At 43.3% G+C, this 24496-nt stretch overlaps 1 protein-coding gene across 4 annotated transcripts in view; it reads left to right on the forward strand.

Annotated features, from left to right (window-relative positions):
- LOC146772936 (rho guanine nucleotide exchange factor 11-like) overlaps positions 1-24496 on the forward strand; it is an 896981-nt gene that overhangs the window by 414825 nt on the left and 457660 nt on the right. For 3 of the 4 annotated variants that reach the window (XM_085639320.1, XM_085639323.1, XM_085639321.1), the window contains exons 20-21: positions 1471-1567; positions 11310-11339. In XM_085639320.1, the coding sequence (XP_085495446.1) occupies positions 1471-1567; positions 11310-11339 (127 nt within the window). The remainder of the gene's footprint in view (positions 1-1470; positions 1568-11309; positions 11340-24496) is intronic. The other variant, XM_085639322.1, reaches the window with a different exon arrangement.

Below are 24496 nucleotides of genomic sequence, written 5' to 3' on the forward strand. Positions count from 1 at the left end.
TAAGTAGCATATTCCTTATATTTGACACATGGAGCAAGGAAATTAGTTTTTACTGAAGGTGTGTTTTTTTTCTCATCGCCTGCGCAGGCAAGTCTTTGTGTAGCTAGCCTTGGTTTTGTGTTTCTTCTTGCATGGATGCTAGGTGCAGGTGAAAGGTGATTTATATGCCCAAAACAAACTTGAAGAGGAATCTCAGTGCAGAACCCATTAAGATGTTATTTGGTTACTAGCAGTGGGTACCTCCTTAACTATCTTTCTTCCTTCAGTATATATCACACTTCTTAAGTTGCATGTAATTGAAATAGTAAAGTGTAAAAGAGATGAGATAGATCACTTTAAGATGGCGTTCAAAGTGATTTCTTGAGGTAAGTTGTTGATCGTAAAAGACCATAACTTCACAGAGCATTGGCTGAGGTCTTTACTATTTACTGGAGGCATTATTGTAAGTTAAAAGGTTTTGAAAGTTGCAAATAAATTCTGGGGCAATGTATAGTTAATCAGACTAATTTGGCTGATTTAGTGATCTCACTCAACCCCGAAGAAGGCAAGTGTCTGTGTGATTGTTTGAGAAAGTTCTCTGTTGTCTTAGCCAATTAAAATAACTGCCCATTTGCCGAGTTGATGCCAACTCTAACCTCCTACTGGTATGAAAATCACAGCTGGCCCAATATCTTCTAGAACGTACCTGCCTATATCATATATTGCTCAACCTCAGTGCTGCATAGCTAATTCCCATTTTTGCAGTGCAAATACCTTGATATCACACTTTTGCAACAAGCGTTATCCTTAGCAAACAGTATTCCCGGATGTACCTTTAGACCCTGTACCATTTTGGCATTAACACTTAAATATTACACTATTAGTGTTGTCTCTCCCCTTCTCCTGAAGTTATCAAGCGATTTGAGGCCTGAGGATTTTGTGTGTAGCACTGTAGTCCAATATTTGCAAAACTTGTAAACCATTTCAGAGGGATAATTTTACTCTGCTTACTCTTAAGTTGTGGGAAAGACAGTTCAGGCTGCATAATTAGAATACCTCGGCCCAGGTTAGCGTTGGTCATTGGTTGCTGTTTTGAGTGATCGGGGGATTAGCAGAGGCTGAGTACTCTTGATGTTATAGAGGAATGGGCTGTTGTGGTAGAGGAACAGTAGGATATTTTCAGAAAGACTATATGCTATTCTGTTAACATCCTAACCTTCTTTCATCCATATTGTGTAGATTTTCAGAAGCTTTGGCATAGCAGAGTGATTGCAGAAAAATCTAACTTGCTAAAACACAAATATGAGTTTCGATGTTCCTCTTGCATGGGTTGGCTACCATTATAAATTGGAGCGGTTTTATAGATCACCAACTTTAAAAACAAATCTTTTTGTTAAGATATATTTGACTTGCTGTTTGAATGTAGCATCTGCAGTGGATTTAGTTCCCCTGTTTGTGTTGTATAATGTCGCTCATCTTCTTGTTTAACAGACCAGCAACTCAAAGAAGGATAAAGAATCAGTGGAGGATAAAAAACGAAATCCCATTCTCAAATACATTGGCAAACCCAAAAGTGGATCCCAGAGCAGTGAGTATCTTAATATCCTGGGCTTGAGGTTGAGCAAGAAGTTTGAATGCTCCAGTAGGCGACCATAGGGTAACTAAACAGGCTGAACTATACCTGAAGTGGTGAAGAACGTGAAAAATTGCTTTTTGAGTATACATTTTATTGAGTAAAAATATATAGTGTGAGTGTTTCAACTATCAACACATTGCTAAAAGTAACAAAATTGTACAGCTTTATAGAATGACAGCGTAAAAGATGAGCATGATGAACAATGTAATAGTTAGGATAATAGTAAGGCAATAAGGAAAAGAGAAGTATCAAAAAAAGAAGAAAAAAGGGAATTGAGTATACGGTTGTTAAATGTGAATTTGTTTCACTTTAAAAAAACGTATCTTCAATTACAACCTACTTTTAAACTTTTGCAACCAAGGAGCCTTGTGTAGAAACTGTCCATTTGTAAACCGTGGTCGCAGATTTAGCTCTGACTTTTTCTGAGTTAATAATTATTTTGCAAACTGACCTATGTAGTAATAGGACAGTTTACAAAACTCCAAATCACAGTTGCAATCCGACCTGCTGCATCAATTTATAACGAGGTTGGAAGAAAATAGTGCCTCACTATGGTTGGATGCTGTCACTAAGATTGTGGCCTCCTGGGGACAGCAGCCACCACGTCTGTGATTCCATTTAAAAAAAAAAAAATATATATATATATATATATATATATATATATATATAAATATGTCCCAAAATCCACGTAGTACAGTATGCTCTCAGTAATAAAGGCACGGCAACTCCGTAGTACAGGTCCAAATATTTATTACACCTCGCGTTTCGGCAAAAGCCTTGATCACGTGTAACCAAGAACACAAACACCCAAAGTTAAATAAAGTTACGCGTGGGAAGCAAGTATCATGGAAATCAAGAAGGGACTTCGCGATGGCTCAGATGTTCCCTAGCATGGTCGCCATCTTGGAAGGGCAAAATGTTTCAATGGCAACATTAACGTACATCATACAGTGAAAATCAAGGTTAAGTTCGATAGAAGTGCCAATGATGTAAACAAATAAGTATTGCAAAATATTCACAGTTCATCTACAAAGCAGTAAAATCTACTGGTAGAAACAATCATCCCTAGTCGGGTTCGCCATCTGAGAAAGGTCAAATCAAACGAGCAACACAGTTAAATGATCGTAAATCGAAGATTCTACAGCAGATCTGGCAAAAAGAGTGTTGATCATAAAGATAATTAAACAACACAAAATTCTAAAATACATAGTGTAAATAGAAGGATAAGCTTAGTCATTACTATAAATTCATCACAAAGGTAATGACACTGGAGCTGAAAAATCTCACTGAAGTGGGAGAACAGGTCAAATACCAGAACCAGTAACATAGCCCCACTAGTTGTCTCAGGTGTAGAATCTGTCTCAATGGACTAAAGTTCTATGATTCAAACATAGTGCTGCTAGTAAAAGAATAAATGTCCAATGACACTAAACAGTGACCAAACCTGTATCAAGGTCTCATCTTAACTTAACATGAATACCACAAAAAATGATATACCAAGATCCCAGTGCGAGGAGGTGTGAGTGTAGAATTTTGTGTTGTTTAATTATCTTTATGATCAACTCTCTTTTTGCCAGATCTGCTGTAGAATCTTCGATTTACAATCATTTAACTGTGTTGCTCGTTTGATTTGACCTTTCTCAGATGGCGAACCCGACTAGGGATGATTGTTTCTACCAGTAGATTTTACTACTTTGTAGATGAACTGTGCATATTTTGCAATACTTATTTGTTTACATCATTGGCACTTCTATCGAACTTAACCTTGATTTTCACTGTATGATGTACGTTAATATTGCCATTGAAACATTTTGCCCTTCCAAGATGGCGACCATGCTAGGGAACATCTGAGCCACCGCGAAGTCCCTTCTTGATTTCCATGATACTTGCTTCCCACACGTAACTTTATTTAACTTTGGGTGTTTGTGTTCTTGGTTACACATGATCAAGACTTTTGCCGAAACGGGTTGTGTAATAAATATTTGGACCTGTACTACGGAGTTGCCGTGCCTTTATTACTGAGAGCATACTGTACTACGTGGATTTTGGGACATTGAACTTACAGGTGAGCTTCGCCGGTGTGTATGCCACCCTTCATGGGTCCCAGCACCCCAGAAGAAGCGACGTTTATTTTTGGAATATATATACATATATATATATATTTTTAAAATAAATCTATTTGTTTTCCTCAAGAGAAACTGCAAGCATTTTAAAAGAAAAGTTTTTTTTGTGTAAGTTTGAATGTTGGCAGTAGTCACCTGGACCAGTGCCTACTTCTCTAAACACTTTTTATTCACATTTTGAAAGGTCTAAAGAGGGGCCCTTTCCTTTAGCAGATATTTTAGCATTCAACTTCGGGAGTCAGTAACTTTTAAGTGTTTTGGGACTTTTTTCATCTGCACAACATTGCTAAATACCGTAACGATTTGCTATTTAAAATAGAGACCCTGAACAAGTCTCTTTCAAATAACTCGGTTATGCTTTTCAAAAGCCTATGTGCGATTAGGTAGCCTTTTGCCTGTTACTGAAGCACAACATGGGTTTAGTACATAAAAAAAACTACTTTTTTGATTGCAGACCCGCTGATTTTGCGAATCTCAAGTTTTGCAACCACAAAATAGATTTACTAGTGATTAATTTACAAATACCAGCTGTGGTTGCTATCACCGCACTACATAAGAGCTTCCCTTTAGTTACGTAAGCATGGTTCAGACCCGTCAGAGCCATGTTGCAAGATGGTTCTTCCCACTGATGCTTTCCGAAGACAGTATAGAATTCCAATAATTTGTATTGGCGGGGTTGTACTCACAAAAAACAGTACCTTTAACTGTTGTTGGAACACTGTCTACATGTGGATAGGCAAACAACAAGGAGCTGCAGAGGGAAATAGACCACAAGTCGCCCTCCTCTCAATCAATAATCTTACACAATAGACTGGGTCTACGAAGGTATCACCACCATGTATCAGAATAAGCTGCGGTACAAATACCTATATCTTTTGGTATTTTGAACCCCCCTCCTTTCTTAACTTGAGGTAGTCACCGACAGCCTTTCACCTTCAGTTTTAAGAAAAACCTACAAAGTTTTTTTACTAATGGCAATCCCCACTTATAATTCTCTTAGCAAAAATACAAGAAGAGAATATCAAGTCCCAACTCAAATACACAATGTTTTTTGAATTTTGAAACAAATTTTTGAAAAAAATGTGAAAAGACAAGATGACACCTCGCGTGCGCACCACCAATTGAGCCTGCAGATTGGTACTCACCAGCTATGCCCACTTTTATCATCATTGGTTGTCATCTTGCTTATAAAAAATATACATAAAGTGTCCACACAATTAAACCCAAATTGTGATATTAAGTGGTGAAGCAATCACATACCAAGATGCAACCAAAATGTGAAATAAAATTGAAAAAGATGCACTTTTCACAGAACCAATTTTATTCTTCCTTATGTGTGCACCTAATTCAAATTTTAAAAAAGGTTGCTTAATATGCATACCAGTGTATTATGCCGACATGTTTCATCGCCATGAAAAATTTGTGGCGATTTCTTCAGGGCAAACACAGTCGCCTGGCACCAGTCGGGGACACTTCTTAACATTTATTCCGGGGACTGCCAAAAGTAAAAGACAAGACACACACAATTCTTGCTAAATAACCAATTCTAAATAAATGGTCATTTTCTCTAAATCTCTAACACAAACATTTTTTTTACCCTTATTGAGCCACACTTCCTCGTACCAGCTTGTTTCTACAGGTCACAACACGAGCTCCATATGTGAGTCCTCGCAATGGATTCGCATTCAGCTGTAATGCAAATCTAGGAATAACAGAGTATCTCATTAGATCCTGCACACCCCTGTTCAATCTTGTATCTAACAGTCACCGAACATAGTTCTGACTGAGGTGACTGGGAACTTCACACATTGCCTTGATTATTTGTCGCAATTCACCCATTTCTCTCTGCCATTTTTTTACTTGCTTCTAGTGGTTCCCCTTATCTTATACAAGTACTTCTCAAACGCATTCTCGATGACCAGGTGTCTTTTTTTTCTTCACCTATTCCCATCCAATTCAAAACAAATATTCCTCCATGCATAACTCCACACACTAGATATCGGAGTCATGGTACCTGTGAGCTAGAATACACTTCCTTCCCACTCAACGCACTAAGCATCGGAGTCATAGTCACCGGGTAATGGAATGAACTTACTTCACCTTAACCCATATCGAGAAATTCTTGTGTGATGCCCATAATCAAAATGCGAGCTTTAAGGCAATACCAATGTGATATCACGCAAAACCCTCTTTGCAGCCATTCATTCTTACCACCCGGGGCCTCACGGAGCTTCTTGTCTCCACCGGATGAACTCGACCCGCATCCGCCTCTATTTTTAAACTCTTGCGGGAAAAACGACAGCGTCACCATGCTGTAACTATGAGCGCCATCTTAGAATGGGATTATTTCTACCGGATTAATACTATGAAAAACTCCTTTTCGGATACCGGTACTTATCCCCATCTATATTCAACCCGTTTTCAAGGGGCCAGCGTTCTTCTCATTTCGATCTTCATACACACTTTCAATTTAATTTTTCAATTTAATTTTTCTTTCGCGTTTAGCCGGTGACTGCTTATATTTATATATTTTCACCCGGTAACACGGATATATCGCCTTGCTATATCAATGGGCTCTGTTTTACAAGTGGGACCATTTCTGCTTGAATGTTATTTTCTTGTTATTTTTCGGGCCTGCCCCTGTCTCAACCCTCCATTGTTGCTCAAAAAATCAACCAACATGCTGATGCTATTTACTGCGCCCTCATATATATATTCACTGTGGGCGCTCCTGTGCCCATAAGACAAAGTACCCTATCTCTTGTTTTATTTTTATATATATTTATTTTTGTTTTATGTTGTTTACTAGTATCTAGCATTCTCAGAGACTACTTAGTTGTTAACCTTAGACCCGTTTATAATAACACCCAGATGTTCACCGTCCTTGTCCCTAGTGTAGATACAATATAGTATTCCTTGTACACAGCAGTAATGGCTTATACTGTCTCCTATAAACACCAGCAGCGCTTAACCAAAAGCAAGAAATTTCATTCATCTATGTTCAGTATTTAGCCTTGTTCCATTCAATTTGGTCGTTTAACCCAAATTGGTCACATTTCTCCTGAAAAATCCACCGTGCTTCTTTTGAGGCAAGAAGGTCTTCAATATTTTGAGGATCCCTACTATTCTTTCAAGTACAACCCAAGTGAAAGTGTGTTTGGTCTCATAGCAATGTTGTACCAATCTTGTAGTTAACTTTCCTGCTCTGATTGTACTAAGGTGTTCCTGCATTCTGATTTTCACCTTCCTTGTCGTGAGACCTATATACTGAAGGTCACATTGACAAGTCAGTCTGTATACCACATTCGTGGTGTTACAATTACTGAAACGCCTCAAGTACCAGGTCTTCCCTGAGTTTAGAACAACACTCAATGTCTTCTTGGTAAGCCTACATACTGAGCATGACCCCACGTTTCAAAATTCAAAACACTTGGTGTATTTGAGTTGGGACTTGATATTCTCTTCTTGTATTTTTGCTAAGAGAATTATAAGTGGGGATTGCCATTAGTAAAAAAACTTTGTAGGTTTTACTTAAAACTGAAGGTGAAAGGCTGTCGGTGACTACCTCAAGTTAAGAAAGGAGGGGGGTTCAAAATACCAAAAGATATAGGTATTTGTACCGCAGCTTATTCTGATACATGGTGGTGATACCTTCGTAGACCCAGTCTATTGTGTAAGATTACATGTGGATAGGCCCAGCTTTGGGGCTTAACAGAGCCTGACATTTTCTTAACCTAAATTTGTAATGTATGTGGTCAAAGAAAATTGCATTCTGAAAAACCAAGTGGTAATGATTGTATATGGCTCATAGGACACTATTTGAATCTTGTTCTTGTGTGAAGGATGTGGGACACTATTATGTCGTGAAATATAGAAGCATTAGCCCTGAAGATGTTCCTAAATGATGGAAACAAAACATGTTGGTTGAATTGTGACTGGTTTTTTAATGAAAAAGTAAAAATTTAATTCTATTGTTTGTAATAGCTATATATGGATTACATACTTTGGAGATGAATGTACTGTGACGTAGGGTTTGATATATGAAGAACTGTTAATTCACTGCTTTCTGAGTGCAGTCTTGACGATTTAAAATATATGAATTATACTAAGAAACATGTGTGAAGACAGCTTTGTGCTTACAATGTCTATTCTTAATTTCACTTTTTTCTCAAGTAGCGAAAAACGTAGAGAAAAAGACTTGCATTATTTTGGGGGCTGGTCTCCGCTAGGCACAAAGTGTTGAAGGTGGATAGAAAACCACCTCACCTGAGAGCACGACAGATGTGGGACCATAGGTTGCAGGATCTACTGATGGATAAGGAATGTTACAGAACAACACAACATTGCTAGCAATGCAAGATATAAGCAAGGACATTTTCATTACTTCCACCGCTCACACCCCTTCAAGACAACATAAGATATACTCAGACAGATCACTGAATTGTCCAAAATGCTAGGAATGTGGGGCTCATTCCTACACATGGTGTGGAATTGTAGAACAGTAGCAGAATACAAGGGAGAAGTGTCAAGAAGCTTTGATAGATCATAGTAGTCATACTAGACAACAATTAGGCACTGCTTAATGGGGCACCTACCCAACTGAAAAAAACATAAGATACAGCCGTAGGTATGCAGTGCTAGGATTACGGCTTGTGAAATGCTGTATACCGATGTGCTAGATTTTCCATAGATGGCCCACAAAAGGTAAATGGGAAAAAGACCTGTTGGAATGCCCACTAACCAAAGAGTTTCCAATAAGGGAGGTTCAAAGAGATGAAAAGGTAGGTGAGTATCTGCTAAGCTGAAATGATAAATGCACTAACAGACACACCAGAGGAGGCCAGTTAGTAAAGATAAGTAACGAGATAGCATATATTGGGGTATGGCCACGAAGGCCTTTCCATATGCGACCGCTTATAGGGGAATACTGCACACTGAAGGGGCTTAATTACCTCCATATTGGGAAACATGACCGAAACAGAAGGTGACATTCGAATATTGAATAAATACTAACTGAGGACATTGTATGGAAAGATTAAGAGACAGAAGTGTACATTATATTTATTGCATAGCAAACATACCAGAAATGTATATGACGTCCCTGATGCTGTGTTCTACATTGTTTTCTTTCATTTCAGCAAAAAGAAAATAAAGATAATTATTAACAACAAAAAAAGTTTAACCAGAGATTTCAGTTGCCATTAACAGCTCAAATTTTCTGGTGGAAAAGTAAGAATTTCCAGTGGAATAAAACCTGAATGATCAATTTACCCTGCGCTTTCTCATTTCTTACTGGATCCCTCCGAATGTCCGAAGTGTTCAACACGTAAAAGGTCATATTTTTACACGACTTGAGTTTACCATTACCACCATTATGGGATAAGGAAAACTGACCCATTCCCCAGCCAACTTGTAATAGGGCCTCAAAGTTGATTTCTAACTGCAGAAAATCCCTTATTAAAAATGTACACTTTTGCAACAACAAAAAAAGATTACATTTGGTTTGAACTAAGAAACAAGACGCAAGATGACCATCAAGGCTTTGTAGAGCTAACATGACTTCATCAAGGCATTGTAGAGCTTGAGTTTCAATGCTTTCATACTTTCGCTGGTCATGCTACAATTACATACAGTAGCACAGAGAATGCATAATTGTGCATTGAAGCTGAAGGGTTGCCTGCTTTTCATTATCCAAAGTTTAGCAGTCGACTTGGTCCTTTTATTTAGCTTATCAGTTTATTATATTTTGAATTTTGATTGACATGTTCACTCTGATTTAGTTTAGTCTCTGTTAAATATTATTTTATTTGAAGTACTGAATCGTGTTATTTTCTTAATTGACTTTCGTGGGATGGTTATTGATCTGCTTAGATCAAAGTTTATAAAGTACATAATCAAGTGCTTTTCCAGAGACTCAACTTCAAAACTGTCAACTGTAAAATTAAAAATTCATCTTAAAAGTGTACTAAATCACAGATAATTACTCTATCCAAAACATGAACGTGACCCCTAAACGGGTGGGTTAACGGTTACACCATTAAACATTTTTACAGTAAAAGTTTATCTTGCCCCACCACCCTGAGACAATTGTGGGAATAATGCTTGTGGATTTGAAATGAACACATCTAATAATGGGTGGTTGTGAATGAAGTGATAATTATAGTCATCTGTTATAGCCATCTTCAGGGTACTGTACCAGTCAGCAAAGACCCTCTACCCTAGTAATAGGCTTCAGCTAAACATCTAGGTCGAAGCAGAAGGGCTATTACGCTATACGACCATTCTGTTCACAGAGATAATTATTTTCTATCAAAAAGAAATATACATTTTAATGTTTAATCAGAAGATGATAGGCTCCTGTGCTTACCTAATGGATTCAATGAAGCACTCAACCTTCCAGTGTTATAAAATAGCCTTATAGCTCGCTGTATTAAAGTCACGCTCCACCATCATACGGCCTATAAAAAGGGAGCTGGAGACCAAGAGAGTCGAATATCCTAAAAAGAGCCTTCTGGGAAACCCATGATTTCAAACCAACATGGTTCAGAGGAATATGACACTTTACAACGCGTGTCATTACAACACATTTTTTACATCGCAAAATCCATTACAACGCATGTCGTTACATCGCATGTCATTACAATGCATTATCCATTACAACGCGATTACTATTCTAACTCCGATGGGGCGTTACTTTGGGGAATGCGTTGTAATGGATTATGCGATGTAATGATATGCATTGTAGAGGATTTCATGTTGTAAAACATTCGTTGTAATGACGCATTGTAGCGCGTTCGTTTTAAACGATGTTTCCTGGTTCAGAGCCTTTTAGGCCTTTCACATTTCCTACTATGTATATAACATTTGCCTCCATGCACTTAGCCACAGCAGTTAGCTGTCAAACATAGGAAGCAAAGCAGTAAAAGTGGGTAGCAGTAAGGCCTGATTCTACTTTGACTGCCTCAGTCATCTTTTCTGTAGCAAAAGCAAGGCACACTCAGGAGCGGGGGAAAATCCCCTCTTTCCCTCTGCTGCTCCTCTGTCATGTGGAAATTGAGAGGACGAATGCATGCTGTGCCCTTGACCATAGCCTCTGCCTCTCTAGCCACTTATTCCAAGAAATGCAGGTGGGAGAGAGAGACTTAGGGCATTGTAATGCTGACAGTAGTGGGATTATAACAGTGTTTTTGCCTGCTGCTTCTTCATGTCTTCAGTGGATCTGTCAACACTCCAAAGTTCTAATGTAGCATTAAAGCCTTCTTTCAAATACCACACCACAGAGGCCTTCTCCACAAATTATAGTCCTAAACCACATCCAGTGGTTTAAAACAAGCGGTATATAGGAGCTACAATACTTTTTGAATATTTCATCTCTATGGATATAATGTTCTAAAGAAATGGGGAGAAACTGAAAGATAATTTGGAGTCAATCTTCATATATTCGATGCTTATCAAACCTTTCCATGAAACCTCTCCATCTTTTTCTATTTTTTTCCATCTTTTGCGAAAGGTTGCATATGCTCATTGTTTAAAAGATATTAATTTGACATTTCAATTTTATTCCTTTTCAGCATTTCATGTTCCCTTGTCCCCTGGTGAAGGTAAAAGGCCTCTTTCTTTTATTAATTTATTTCATTATTGTGTTGCCCAGTCGCGCTAGTGTGTGTGTGTGTGTGTGTCAGCGTGTGTGTGTGTGTGTGTGTGTGTGTGTGTGTGTATATATATATATATATATATATATATTGGATTGATTTCATCATCCAAGTTTATTTAGTGGTCACATCCTCATACAGCAAAACATGCAAAATTCAATCAAAAAGTTTGAAAGCAATATCAATTTTATTTGAAGACCTATTGAAAGAATACAATGCACTGTTCCAAAATGTAAGAGGAAATGAAAACTAGAAAAATATGAACCTGAAATTAAGGGAGGAGACATTGTGCAAATTTTTGTGAGATAAACAGGATTATGAGTAGAGCAGGGTGTCCATGTATTTGTAAGATGCCCTTACCACTTATACAGAGGAGTGGCAAGAGGCTACAGTATTTGAAGACATGATGTGATCTGTGACAAAACCATGTCTCTCACTATTTCTGACTATGAAACTACTGACGCTTAAAAAAAATGTCATGAAGCAATCATAATGAAAGCTGCAGGGGAACATTTTGTTAGACCAGTTCTGTTTAATGAAATAAGATCAGCTTCCAGAGCATAACAGGAGAAGGTGGTGGCCTGGTCAGAAGAAAAATCAAAGAGTAAAAGGTGGAGAAAGAAGCCATGGGTGGGCAAAAATATATGTAGCTAAAACTAAATCCAAGTTGGGGAAAGGAGAAAATATGATCTCTCATCAAAACCATCAATCGAATCAGTAACCAATTTATGTGAGCATGTACCAATTGAAACAGAATATGAGTTACTAGATGTGGGGCTAAGCAACTGCCCAGAGAATCATTTTGACTGCACAGAAACATAAATTCAGATCTTTATATTATTAAGAAAACTAAAATTATCTTAGGCATTTGCAGTGAAACCATTCATAACAAAAGACAATTTAAGTTTTAAAATGATACATCTACAAATTGAATAAATTCCAGCCTTGGAAACATAATTTGAATTAATATTAGGAAAACATCAGATACTGCTGGTAATTTCTTAAAGAATAAGAAACTGCAGACAGTTATGCCATTAAGCCAACTAATTGACCTTAAAGAAATGTCAAAATAAGCATCAGCAGCATGACATATGTTGTTGATGGTATCCATGAGCCTGCAATAACATATTTTAAACAAGCATTGGCATACCTATAGGTCTCGCCTTTGGGACCTTATAAGTGTTTAGCCATGCAACACTTGATGTTGTTGCTCCAAGGATATTGTGCTGGATAACTGAACACTTATAAGGTCCCAAAGGCGAGACCTATTGGCTATGCCAATGCTTGTTTTTATAGCTTTACTCTGTGTGGTCCCATTTGCATTTTACTGTTTATTATCCTCAACATTCAATTTTGATTTTTTTCGTCTCAAGCAGGTAAAATGTGAATTCTCGACAACCCATTCAATACAATGTAAACGACAGGGATATATTGTCACTGATTGCTAGGCCTTTGTGAAGAGCTTTTCGGACCACGTGTCAGAAAGCATTGTTAGCATCCGTCCACCCACAACACTAGAGGTTGATTCGGAGACTCGTAACTCAAAGGCCTGTAGAAAACATGAGCGGCCTATAGGAAGGTGGGACACTGCGGGATAGGCTGGTGAATATGGAAGCCACAAGAGTCGGCCTGGTCTTCCAGCTGAAGAACAGTATACCAACTGAACCGGCCATAATTGAAACGTTCTCAATCATATTGTCCGACTATAGCCTGTCAGATCTGGGCAGCCTCTTTGGTCAGCCACGGCCCGCACCATAGGCTTAACGTGGTTGGGGCCCACTGAAGATGCACGCCTCTCACATCCGTCAACATGGTTCTTATTGTGGTGCGTGGCAGGTAAAAATCACGTCGTGTGATTCGGTTCCGTGCATTTCCATGTGTTAGCTGAATCTTCAAAACAGTGGCAGGTTGCTGGACATTGTCTCCGGAAGACAGTAACTGTCATGCAATCAGATGCCAGTGCAGCAGCATCATCTTGCGGCCATCTGCAGCATAACACATGTGGTATAAGTTAAGAAGGGCTTTATTTCGCCAGTGTTCTATATCGCGAACGTGGACCAAAAAGGGCGTTGGAGCGCTTTACAATGAAAACATAGGTTACAGATAATAATAAATGTGATCAATTTTCATAGCAGGCACACAGGTGAAAGTTAATCGTGAGGCGTAAAAAAGGCACAACAGGTGACAATCAAATAAGGGACGACGGATGGGCAAACAGGCACGTGAAGAAGAAAAGAAAGAATTAAAAAAAAAACACAGGTGACCGAAGACATGATCATTTAAGTAAGTCTGCTTCAATGTCTCATACAACCGCGAGTAAAATCCATTAAGGGCATTTCGCTAGTTACCAACAAGTAGAGAAAAGAGGGAAACAAAAGAGGGTGTACAAGCGCGCGTGGGTGAGCAGCCCATCTGTTTTCAATTATCGTGCCCGTGTCTGGGCACGATAATTCAAAACAGATGCCGCCCGTGTGGGTAACCGCAAGCATTAGGCCGTGGGCGTCAACATTGGGACAAAAAGGTGGGACAAAAAGACGCCTTTGGCCAATTGCGTGCTGTCTTTTTACAAAGACGCACGCAAAGGCCAATGGAATGTCAGGACCTCGAGCACGAGCTTGCTCTCTCGTGCGCAGAGTGCTGGTCACCTCCAAGAGGCCGTATCCTTAGAGCTGCGCATGCGCGATGCGCTATGGCTCGACCTAAGAACTGAGTCGATGGAATTGTTAATATACCACAGCAATTGAAATCAAGCTGTTGAAAGCCTTAAAATAAATAGTAATTTAGCATTTAAACTGTCAGAGAAGTGAGTAAATATTGTATCTATAAACTATTGTTTACATGAAGGTGAGCGACATTTGGATGACACAGGTTGTTAAGAAATTTACCTTAGCGAAAAATACTGTGGGATAATATCATGATATGTTGGTGGAATGGCTCACACACTTATGACAGTATAGTCTGGTATCGGTATAAAGACGACCTGTTTCCTATTTAGAATCACAATAAATGTCTAGCTTAAAAGTATTGCTCTCAGGCTAATTTAGCTAAAGAGTTTAATGGAGCACTGAATGAAAAGTTGCATTTAAACCTCACAAGCACAGTGAGCAATCAAGGAATCATATTTTTGAGCTTGCAGATAGAGGTGTCAAATACTACTTTGTAAGCTTCCCTGTATTGAAAAAACCAGCCTTGTGACATCCCCCTAGCTCTCATCCTAATAAGCCGAAGTGGAGCATCCCCTCTGGAAAGTTGTTCATCACAAAGCATAAAATGCAGAAAAATAATCGTAAGAAAAACCAGATGTAGTCTGCCGATTCAGAATGAGAGCTTTGAAAATTGCATAGATGGCATTGCTGATGGCAAAAATAGAAATATCAACTAGCAGGGTGACACGGGTAGAGAAGAGCTTTATTGAGCAGATACACATGATAGCTACAAGCAGCAATATAATCTAATAAAATCAAAATGATCATGCAAAAACCCATGGAATATAACAGAAATAACAATTCACTACAAAATAGAATTTTCACTGCTATAACCTACAGATCTACTGTCACTAAGGGATCAATTGTAACAAAGCTTTCTCTCCTCCGAAACAAAACCAGCTTGGTCACAACAAATGTATGATTTCGATCCATGTAAAAAAATGCATGGATGAACTCTATAGAATGGACCTCCTGCTTGATGCCTAATAAAATAATATCAGTCATTATATTTAATTAAAGACACATTGTGTGTATACATTATGGAATGTATTAGTTGGAAAAGATATGTAGGCAGTAGTTGCTGTGTCTTTACAAAAATAGAACACAATGAATACAAACACCAGGTTCTCATGCACATGCTTTGCATACTTCTAGTGTTGGTCTCCAAAGTTGTTTTTCTTCAAAGGAGCATTGAGTCACAGTATGTTGTGTGACTCCTCCCCTAGTGACAAATGAACCTGATCGCCGACTCCACCCATAGATTGTTTTTCTCCACCATTTTTTTCGGAGGTGTTTTGTAACGACTCCGAATCGATGGGCACCCCTGGCCTTTCTAGGAGATAGCTGTTGGCAGCATTCGACACCCAGGCCTGGAGAACAATCCTTCTGGATTTGTGATAAAAAGAGAACAATAGGAATCAACTAAAGAATAATCTCGGTGGTGCCGTAGTACATGGGCAGATTTGGTATAGAGGTCTCAGTCAAGTCCTTCTCCACCTTTACTTAAATACTGACAGAAGCTGGGCAAATACAGGGTTATGGATCAAACTCCCATCTGCTTTTTCCCACAGTGCAACACAAAGTAACCTTCTACCGATCACCACAGCATATGCAATCGCTGCCTCTCTCCCAAAACATTGATACCTTGTCAGCATCCTGTGCCACTTTTTGGTGCGAAAAGACACCATGCAATAGGAGGGAGAGACGTTGGGTGCGTCTTAGAAAGCTTGAACAGTCAGTTGCTGAGACACCAAATGTTTTTGATGAACGAGACCCCTTGATGCGGAGGCAGAAAAAGCAAGGCCCTTGGTAGTCGCAGCATACCAACAAACACACAGACTGAGTCTTCCAGCGCCTCTGAGGGGTGAAGGTCGAGGAAACACCTTTGAGGTCAATGCCATTTTTCACTGATTATGAAATCTACTCCCATGGCGACCATGAGTACTACTGTCCTGTCCTATTGTCCTGATGCCACACACACAGAAACTCATGGTTTTGAGGAAGAGCACCGCTAGCAAGTGAGCTGGGCACCCATCCTCGAGCCCTCCAGGTGAAAGCCGTCGGTGTCTGGTGCACCTCTGCCCTCTATCTCCTCTCGATACAGAGATAAGACTCCAGAGTCATATACCAAACTCTACAAAGGTCCACGCAGATCCAACTGTGTGGCATAAGTGTGTGCAGAAATATCAGCCATGGCCCATGATCAGGCCCTGGACGCTGACATCAGACATCTCCAAAGCACCTCTAATTGAAAAATTGACAGAGAAATTGGATGCAAGGCTGAACAGACTTTTAGTGCACCCTGACACCAGGAAGATCTCTGCCAAGGTGAAAATCTCAAGTGCGTTGCTGCTGATAACTAAAAACAAAAGCTCGTCTTCAAGGAAAAAATAGCTTTCAAAGAACCTTTGCATTGAAGAGGCACAAATGCAATGCCACAAGCTTCACGCCACTGGCAATTTCACCTGGATGTTCGCCTCCACTACCGCCACCACCTCTTTCTCCACACTTAGATTCTCTCCCATGTACACCACCTCTGCATTTTCTGTAGGGGACAATCCACTCTTATTCTGACACCAGAGTTCACTATGGGGAAGGGTACCCATATAACTAGCTGCAGGACCAGTGGATGACCATAGGACACCAGATGACCAAGACCTAGAGCCGTATTCCATCAAAGCATCTCCTTCCGATGATATACTATGATCACTCAGTGATGAGAGTGGCTTATCACCATAAGTTGGAGATCCACACAATGGAAGAGGAAGAGGATTTCTTGTTGAAACAGTTTCACTGACTAAGTGCACAGTCCAATGTATACCAATGCTTAAAGGTTTGCGTAAAACTTCCCCGAATTTTAAGGAACCAGTTAGGGTAACGGTAGGGGTCTTCCAGTGACCCACTATACATTAGAGGGCAAGTCTCACCGGATTCTCTAGTCATTCACACGGCATGGATGATGGCGTCTGTCTACGCAAAAGGGAATGCCCTCCTAGTCAAGGAATGCAAGAGCCTTGTTTCTGCGGGGAATAGAGTTACAGTAGGGGCTACTACTCAGTGGTAAATAGTTAACTCATTAGATTTACTGTTGAGCCGCGACAGCTATCACTGGGAGGAAGCAGGAGGCCCTCATACAACACCTTCCAGTTCCCTATAAAAAGATTGGTGAGGAATTTGTAGTGGAAGTGAAAATCCTCTCTAACAGAACCATCAGGTAGCTCATTGTGCAGCTGAAACTGTGTTCTGTAATGTGAATACTAGTGTTCTCCTGCTGCCGACATGCATAGCTTTGTGTCTCGGGTGTTAAAACAGAGGTACAGCAACATCTTTTCAATACCCCTTTTGATGGGGAACATCTTTGGAACCCAAATCAACAAGATATTAGACAAAATGAGGAAAAACAATGAGAACTCTACGTCCATAGGTGCACCACAACGTTATGTCCTAAAAGATCCTTTCGTAGAAACTAGGCGAGAGGGGGGCAACAAGACAACACCATCTACCCAGGCACAGTCACACAAACAGCAGCAGAAGCCGACCTTCCATGACTCCCTCGCCAGTAGCTGTTACAGGGTGGCTAAAGAGGGAACAACAGTAATAGCAGATGAGGTGACTCAGGCAAGGGAGCATTTAATTCCCATCCATCCCCACCCAAATCATCCAACACCTGCCGTTGTGTTGCATCGCTGGTTGGAAATCACATCACATCAGTGGGTCCTAGCAATAGCCATTAGGGCTACTACCTCGAATTCCATACCACCCCACCCAACATACCATCGGGATGCCACTGCCTCTGTCAGGGCCATCTCCCCCTTTTACCAGCGCAGGTCTCATACTTGCTCCAGAAGGACTTAGTGCAGCTATACCAGTATGGAGAGGGAGTCTACGCGCTCTTCTACCTCATTTCAAAGACAAATCTGAGGCCACTCAATTTATACATCCTCTCGTAACATTTCTATATGACCACTATGCAGCTTGTCCTCCCACAACTTTGGTACTTCTTGACTGCATTAGATCCCAAAGGCATGCATTTTCTACATCCTCCTCTACCCAGCCCATGACGGAGGTACCTACTGTTCATGGTAAGCGGACAGCATTACCTGTTTACAGTGCTACCTTTCAGGCCACCACAGCTTTAAGGGTCTTCAGAAGGTGTTTGGGAGTGGTGGCTGGCCATTTTCAAAGCGCAGACATCCATGTTTTTCTGTAACTAGTCGACTGGTTGATCAAGAGCAGCAGCAGACAGTAATGTCTAGCACATAGCCAGACATAACAGAACTTACTATACAGTCTATTGCTAAAAATCTCAGCTTCAACCACAGAGGAATTAACCAATCCTAGGATTGATTCTTTACACTGTCAGAGGAAGGGCATAGCCAAATCAGCTGGGTGGTATTTTAACAGCGCTCCCTCTTTTCCATACAGTTTGTCCCATGCCTGTATGTATAGTATTGAAGCTACTAGGAATGAAGACATCATTCATTTTTTTTTTTTTTTGTAAATTCTTTTTATTGGCATTTGTTATTACAGTCGTGGAACATATGCATTCCGTACGCATGAGTATTGTACATGTGCATTCAAATCAACTATTATCATTATAGACATTTACATTTGCGTCTATTTCGCGTAATGCTGTATGTGCTGTAGCAGGTGTTTGCCAAAAAGGAAACCGGGGGGGAGAACCAAACTAGGGGTCGTCATGGGATTCTAGGTAGTTGGGCCAGACAGATGTCATGGTTTCTCGGGTATCTGCTCGGTGGTTCAGCTGCATCTCTCTAAGGAAGATATGGGTGTGCGGGCGGGAGCAGGGAATAGGTCAGTGTGTCGAGTGAGTGGGAGCGGAAGATTAGCGGGCCCTAGGGAGGCGTGAGTGATCGGGAGTGATCCCCCGCTATGTGGGCATGCACAGTAGGTAACTGTGTGGTGTCGGGGGTAGCCGCGCCAGTGGTCGGGTCCTCTTGGGACTGGGACTGTTTAAACTGGTGTAGCAGGAGCACCCATTTCAGGGAAATTGGGGTTTTACGTATGCCTTTAGCTTCTTCTTCGCGCACTGCGTCCTCCTCTGCTGTAGCCCATTTAAGCACCGCCCTCTCCCATGCTGCGATCGGCGGCCCGTAGGGGAGCGCCAGTGCATAGTTATACAGCGTTTGGCCAGTAGGTGGGCTAGGGAGACAAAGCGTATGGGTATTTTGTGACGTTTCCTCCGTCCGATTATGCCTAACGCACAGCCCTCCCAGGTGGTTAAATGGGTGAGTCCGGTGAGGTCTCGAAGCGTCGTGTGAATAGACGACCAATAGGCTTGGATACCCGGGCAGGCCCAAAACATGTGGTAAAAATCTGCAGCTTGCGCCTGACACCGGGGGCAGAGGAAGGTCGTATCGGGGTAGAAGCGCTGAAGGCGTGCTGGTGTCCGGTAAGCCCTATGTAGAATGTGAAATTGTATATTCTTAAAACGGGTGTTCCTAGATACTTTTTGGGGGAATTCAATCGCCCGTTCCCATTCATTATCGTGAAATGACCATCCCGCTTCCTCCTCCCAGAGAGTCCGCAGGGGTTCAAGTAGTGGGGGTGCCAGTTCCCTGATCGATTTGTACAACCAAGTAGTAAGATGGCGGCCTGCTCCCATTCGTAGTATTGTGTGAAGAACTGGGTGCGTGGGGTCTCCCCTAATGTGAGGTCGCAGTACGGTCGGTAGTGGCTGAGGAGTTGGCGGTGCAATAGGAACTGACCTGGGGGGAGGTCATAGTCATCCACGAGTTGTTGGTACGGTCTAAGTTGTCCCTCTTCGAATAGTATTTCTGCTTCGGCGATGTCTCTGGACGTCCATTCCTGGAGCATGGCAGGAGCAAAAAACCCTGTGTGTTTGGGCCAGCCTACTAATGGAAGTAATGGTGTGTGTGGGGGACGGTTTGATGCCATGCGGTGTATGCGCTGGACACATTTCCGGGCTATTTCCACTTGGAGGGGGTAGGTCCTTGTGGGACGGGATCCCGGTATGAGTAGGCGACGCAACTCTGGTGTTGTCACCCGGCCCACGGTAGTGTATGTTTCGGATGTGTACCTATCTGCCGTCCAGTAAGAAAGCCACTGAAGCTGCGCCGCCAGAAAATAGGCTTCGAATGATGGAGCACCTAGGCCTCCTTGAGTCGTGGGTAATTTTAGTTTTGCCAGCGCAATCCTGTGTCGTCCTTTACCCCATATTAGAGAGCTAATGAGTGTGTCCAAATCTTTAAAAAAGGATCGGGCGGGATTACTGGGAGGTTGGTAAAATAATACAGCAGTCGTGGGACCAGTATAATTTTTGCGAGAGCTACCTGACCGATCGGGCCAGTGGGAGACTCTGCCAAAACCCAATCGTGGATCGTATACTGGAGAGTGCCCTACGATGGTTGCCCTCAAAGAGGTCGGTGGGGGAGTGGTACAAGCGGATCCCAAGATATCGGGGGGCTTCCGCGGTTCAACTTATTTTCTGGTCGCCAATCCAAATTTCCTGGGGGGGGGGGGGGGGGCATTCGGGTGGAGGGGGTATACCATAGATTTATCCCAGTTTACTTTCAGGCCCGAGGCGTTGGCAAATTCTGTCAAGGCGATCTCGAGTAGGGTGAGATCCGCTGTGATATCCCGCATATAGATAAGAAGATCGTCGGCATACATAGACACACAATGCGTAGTGTCTGCGAGTGGGATGCCCCAACCTTGTCCCTCCCGGCGGAGACGGATAGCTAAAGGTTCAACAGCGAGCGCGAATAATAGGGGTGAGAGGGGGCACCCTTGTCGTGTGCCCCTATGTATCGCGAATTACGGGGAGATGTATCGTCCAAGGCGGACCCGGGAGGTAAGTTTGGTATAGAGAAGGCGAGTGTAAGCTATGACAGTGGGGCCAAGTCCAGCTCGCCTGAGAACTGGGAAGAGGAACTGCCATGTTAGGGTATCGAAAGCCTTCTCAAGGTCCAAGACCAGGCACGCTGCCCGGGGAAAGCGGTCGCCAATCTGATCCTGGATGTGAAAAAGACGGCGTATGTTCTGAGACGTATTCCTGCCCGGGACGAAGCCACACTGGTCCGGATGCACTAGTGGGCGTATAATTTGGGAGTATCTATCCGCTAAGATCTTCCCTAGGATTTTACAATCGGCTGTGAGAAGCGTGATAGGCCGATAGGAGGCTAGGAGCTGGGGATCACGGTTGGATTTCGGGAACGTTACGATCACCGATTCTCTCATGGATTTGGGCAGTTCGCTGGATTGTAGCGCTGTGTCCAGCACTGTCGATAAGCGGGCAGTCAACTGGGAGGCAAAGGTGGCGTAATATTCGAGTGGAAACCCGTCCAGACCTGGGGCTTTGCCACGGGCTAGGGCCCGTATGGCGTGTGTAATCTCAGTGGTTTGTATCTTCGCATCCAGATCCGTCTTATATGCGTCAGATATCTGGGGAAGGGGGAGGGGGTCTAGGAAGTGGTTAACTGCCTCCAGATCCAGTGATAGGGGGATATTGTAGACTGCCAAGTAATGTTGATGGAATGCCTGAAGGATCTCATCCTGAGTGTACTAGGGTGCCGTGAGAATTTATTATCGCGGTGATGGGACGCACCTCCGTGTCCTGTTTAGCTAGCCACGCTAATAGTGTGCCTGTTTTGTCACGGTCTTTATGCATTCGGGTCGCATAGGCACGAAAGTTGTGCCGCCGTAGGTCCGCACATGCCGCCTGGTAGTCTGATTTGGAGTGGGCGATTTGTGTCGCCGCTGACTGGTCGGCGGCCTTAGTGGCAGTAGCTAGCCGCTTTTCCGCTTTATCAAGGGCCTGCTCCAGGGTACGCTTAGCCCCGGCTCTCTGTTTAATGCATTCCCCACGGGCCACCACCTTAAAGATGTCCCACTCAATGAGGATTGATGATGCAGTCCCCACGTTGAGTAAAGTATTCTTGAATGCTACGTTGTTGCTTGTGCGTAAAGACTTGGTCCGTCAGGCAGTCTCGTGATAAGCACCATGTGGGGACTGGGGGATGTGGGGGTCTCCACTGAAGGCTTAGGAGATGTGCATCATGATCTGAGACGATCCTGCCTAGATAATCCGAGTGACATATTTGCGGGAGAAGTGTTGCCGTACATAGGAAACGGTCGAGCCGGACTCGTAGGTTGTGGGGGATGGAGTGGAAAGAGTAGAGGCGTGTTTGAGGATGGTGCAGTCTCCATACATCCGTGAGCGATCAGTGTGCGACCCATGCTTTGAATCGCTCAATATGTCTGTGAGTGGGGGAGTGTGGGAGCGGGGGGTGGGAACGGTCCAGTCCTGGGTCCAGGATACAGTTGTAGTCCCCCCCCCCCGCCCCTAATATCCAGGGTACATGGGTGAATTGGGCTAGGGTTTTCGTGAGTCTGTCCCAAAATTTGTCCTGGTTGACGTTCGGGGCATACACACTTCCCAGAAGGACAGCCTGACCATCCAGGAGCCCCTCTAAGAGGGCGAACCTGCCCTCCCCGTCCACCACCCGTCTGAGCTCCCGGAATGGGGTCCCTGGGCGGACCCAGATCAGCGCCCCGCGGGCAAATGAGGAGTAGGTCGTAGCACAAATTAGGCCGCTCCACTTTGCGCGTAACTTGCCTGCTTCAGTTAAGTCGAGGTGGGTTTCCTGCAAGAAAAGGATGGATGCTTTCTGCCGCTTTGCGTAGGCATAGATCGCGTAGCGCTTACGTTGGGTGTGTAGGCCGCATGTATTCAGCGTGAGTATGTTAATGCCCGAGTTTTTCGTTAACGTTGCCATGAGCGATCTATGCTGTGTGTGGGTTGGGTGAGGCACCCACTAGATAGGTCATTAAGTGGTCTCCTAGGGATGCGCTGCGCCTGGGGAGAGTAGGTGAAGGGTGAGCCTGGCCGCTCAGGTGTTCTACGGTGTGGAGTACCATGACGGAGTGGGACTTGTATGAACTGGGGTGTAAACGACGTGTAGGGGTTCGGGAAACAGTCCCAATTCAAAGGACTCATCGTTCGGGAAACGGTGTGTCCAAACTTCCTCCCGTAACACTGGGGGGGGGGGATAACTGCTCTATATGATAGGGGGTGGCGACATGCAAGTGCGAGGCCGCGCGCTAAACGGGCATATAGAAGGATCAATGCGCGTCACTTACAGGGTATCAGACCCTATTCTTTTGGGAGTGGGCATGTAATGGACACTACTCATAAGAATACAATTTGATAGTCTGTATTCCTGGACTGTTTTAAGGTGAGCGAGGAGAGGCTTGTCCATCCAACAGTCCGTCTGCCGTTTGTGGGGGGGTGCCACTGAGTCAACCCCTGAAGTGGTGTCGTCACTGTCGTTTTCGCCTTCCGATGAGAAAAGATGCGTGCCGATCTATGGGTTCCGAGCGTTGAGTGGAGCGTAGGTCCGTTGCTGCTTGCAGAGCTTCGCGCCTCTCCCTCATGATCTGTTCTAGATCAGGTGAGTCGTGGGTGCCGACCGCCGTTTTTGTCTCGGTGTTGCGGAGTTTCATGGGGCGTTTTCGAGCACGGAAAGTTTTGAGAGGTGAGCCCCGTTGGGGGTGAGTGCTGGGTGCCCGCGTGCAGTGTTGGTCGACCCAGTCATGTGCGGCCTCTGCGGTCGTGAAGAAAAGGGAAGGGCCTTTGTGGAGGATCTTGAGGCGGGCCGGGAAGAGTAGAGCATATTGAATGTTATTTTCACGCAGTCTCCGTTTTACGTCCAGGAAGGAGGATCTTTGCTGCTGCACTACTCGGGCATAGTCCGGGAAGATAATTATCTGGTTGTTCTCTACTCGTAGTGGCGCCGCTAGTCGTGCTGCCCGGAGTACTGCATCACGGTCCCGAAAGTGTAGGAATTTAGCTAGCAGCGGCCTGGGGGCTGCGCCAGGTGGGGGTTTTCAGGCAGGCACTCTGTGGGCTCGTGCGGTCTGATGTCTGATGTCGGGGTGAAGGATTTAAGCCATGTGTCCATATAGTCTATGGGATTTGCTCCCTCAACGCCCTCTGGTAGTCCCAGCACCCGGATGTTACAGCGTCGCGAGCGGCCTTCCAAGTCCTGTGCACGCTCTTCCACCGCGGATTCCTTGGAGCGTCGTCTGATGCTCCTTTAGTGTTGGCTGCATTTCCTCCAGCGCCCGTTCCTCCGTTCTCACCCGGTCAGCCAGTTTACGGTGATCGTCTCGGAGGAGGTTAACGTCCGTCGCCAATGTACCGAGTCTATCCTCCATAGATAACCGGGACAGTTCGATGGCGGCGAGGACTTTGTCCAGTTTGTTCTAGATTGAGAGGTCCGGCGAAGGTGCTGTATTGGGGGACCAATTTGAGGCTTTCTGCATTTTTTCCGGGGCGGTTTCCGGTACTGTGTTGTGCTGTGCAGGCTTTGGTTTCCCCATCTTCGCCCTATGTGGTGGGGGGGCGTTGCTGCTGGA

This window comes from Triturus cristatus, chromosome 12, assembly GCF_964204655.1.
Source record: "Triturus cristatus chromosome 12, aTriCri1.1, whole genome shotgun sequence".
Taxonomy (NCBI): domain Eukaryota; kingdom Metazoa; phylum Chordata; class Amphibia; order Caudata; family Salamandridae; genus Triturus; species Triturus cristatus.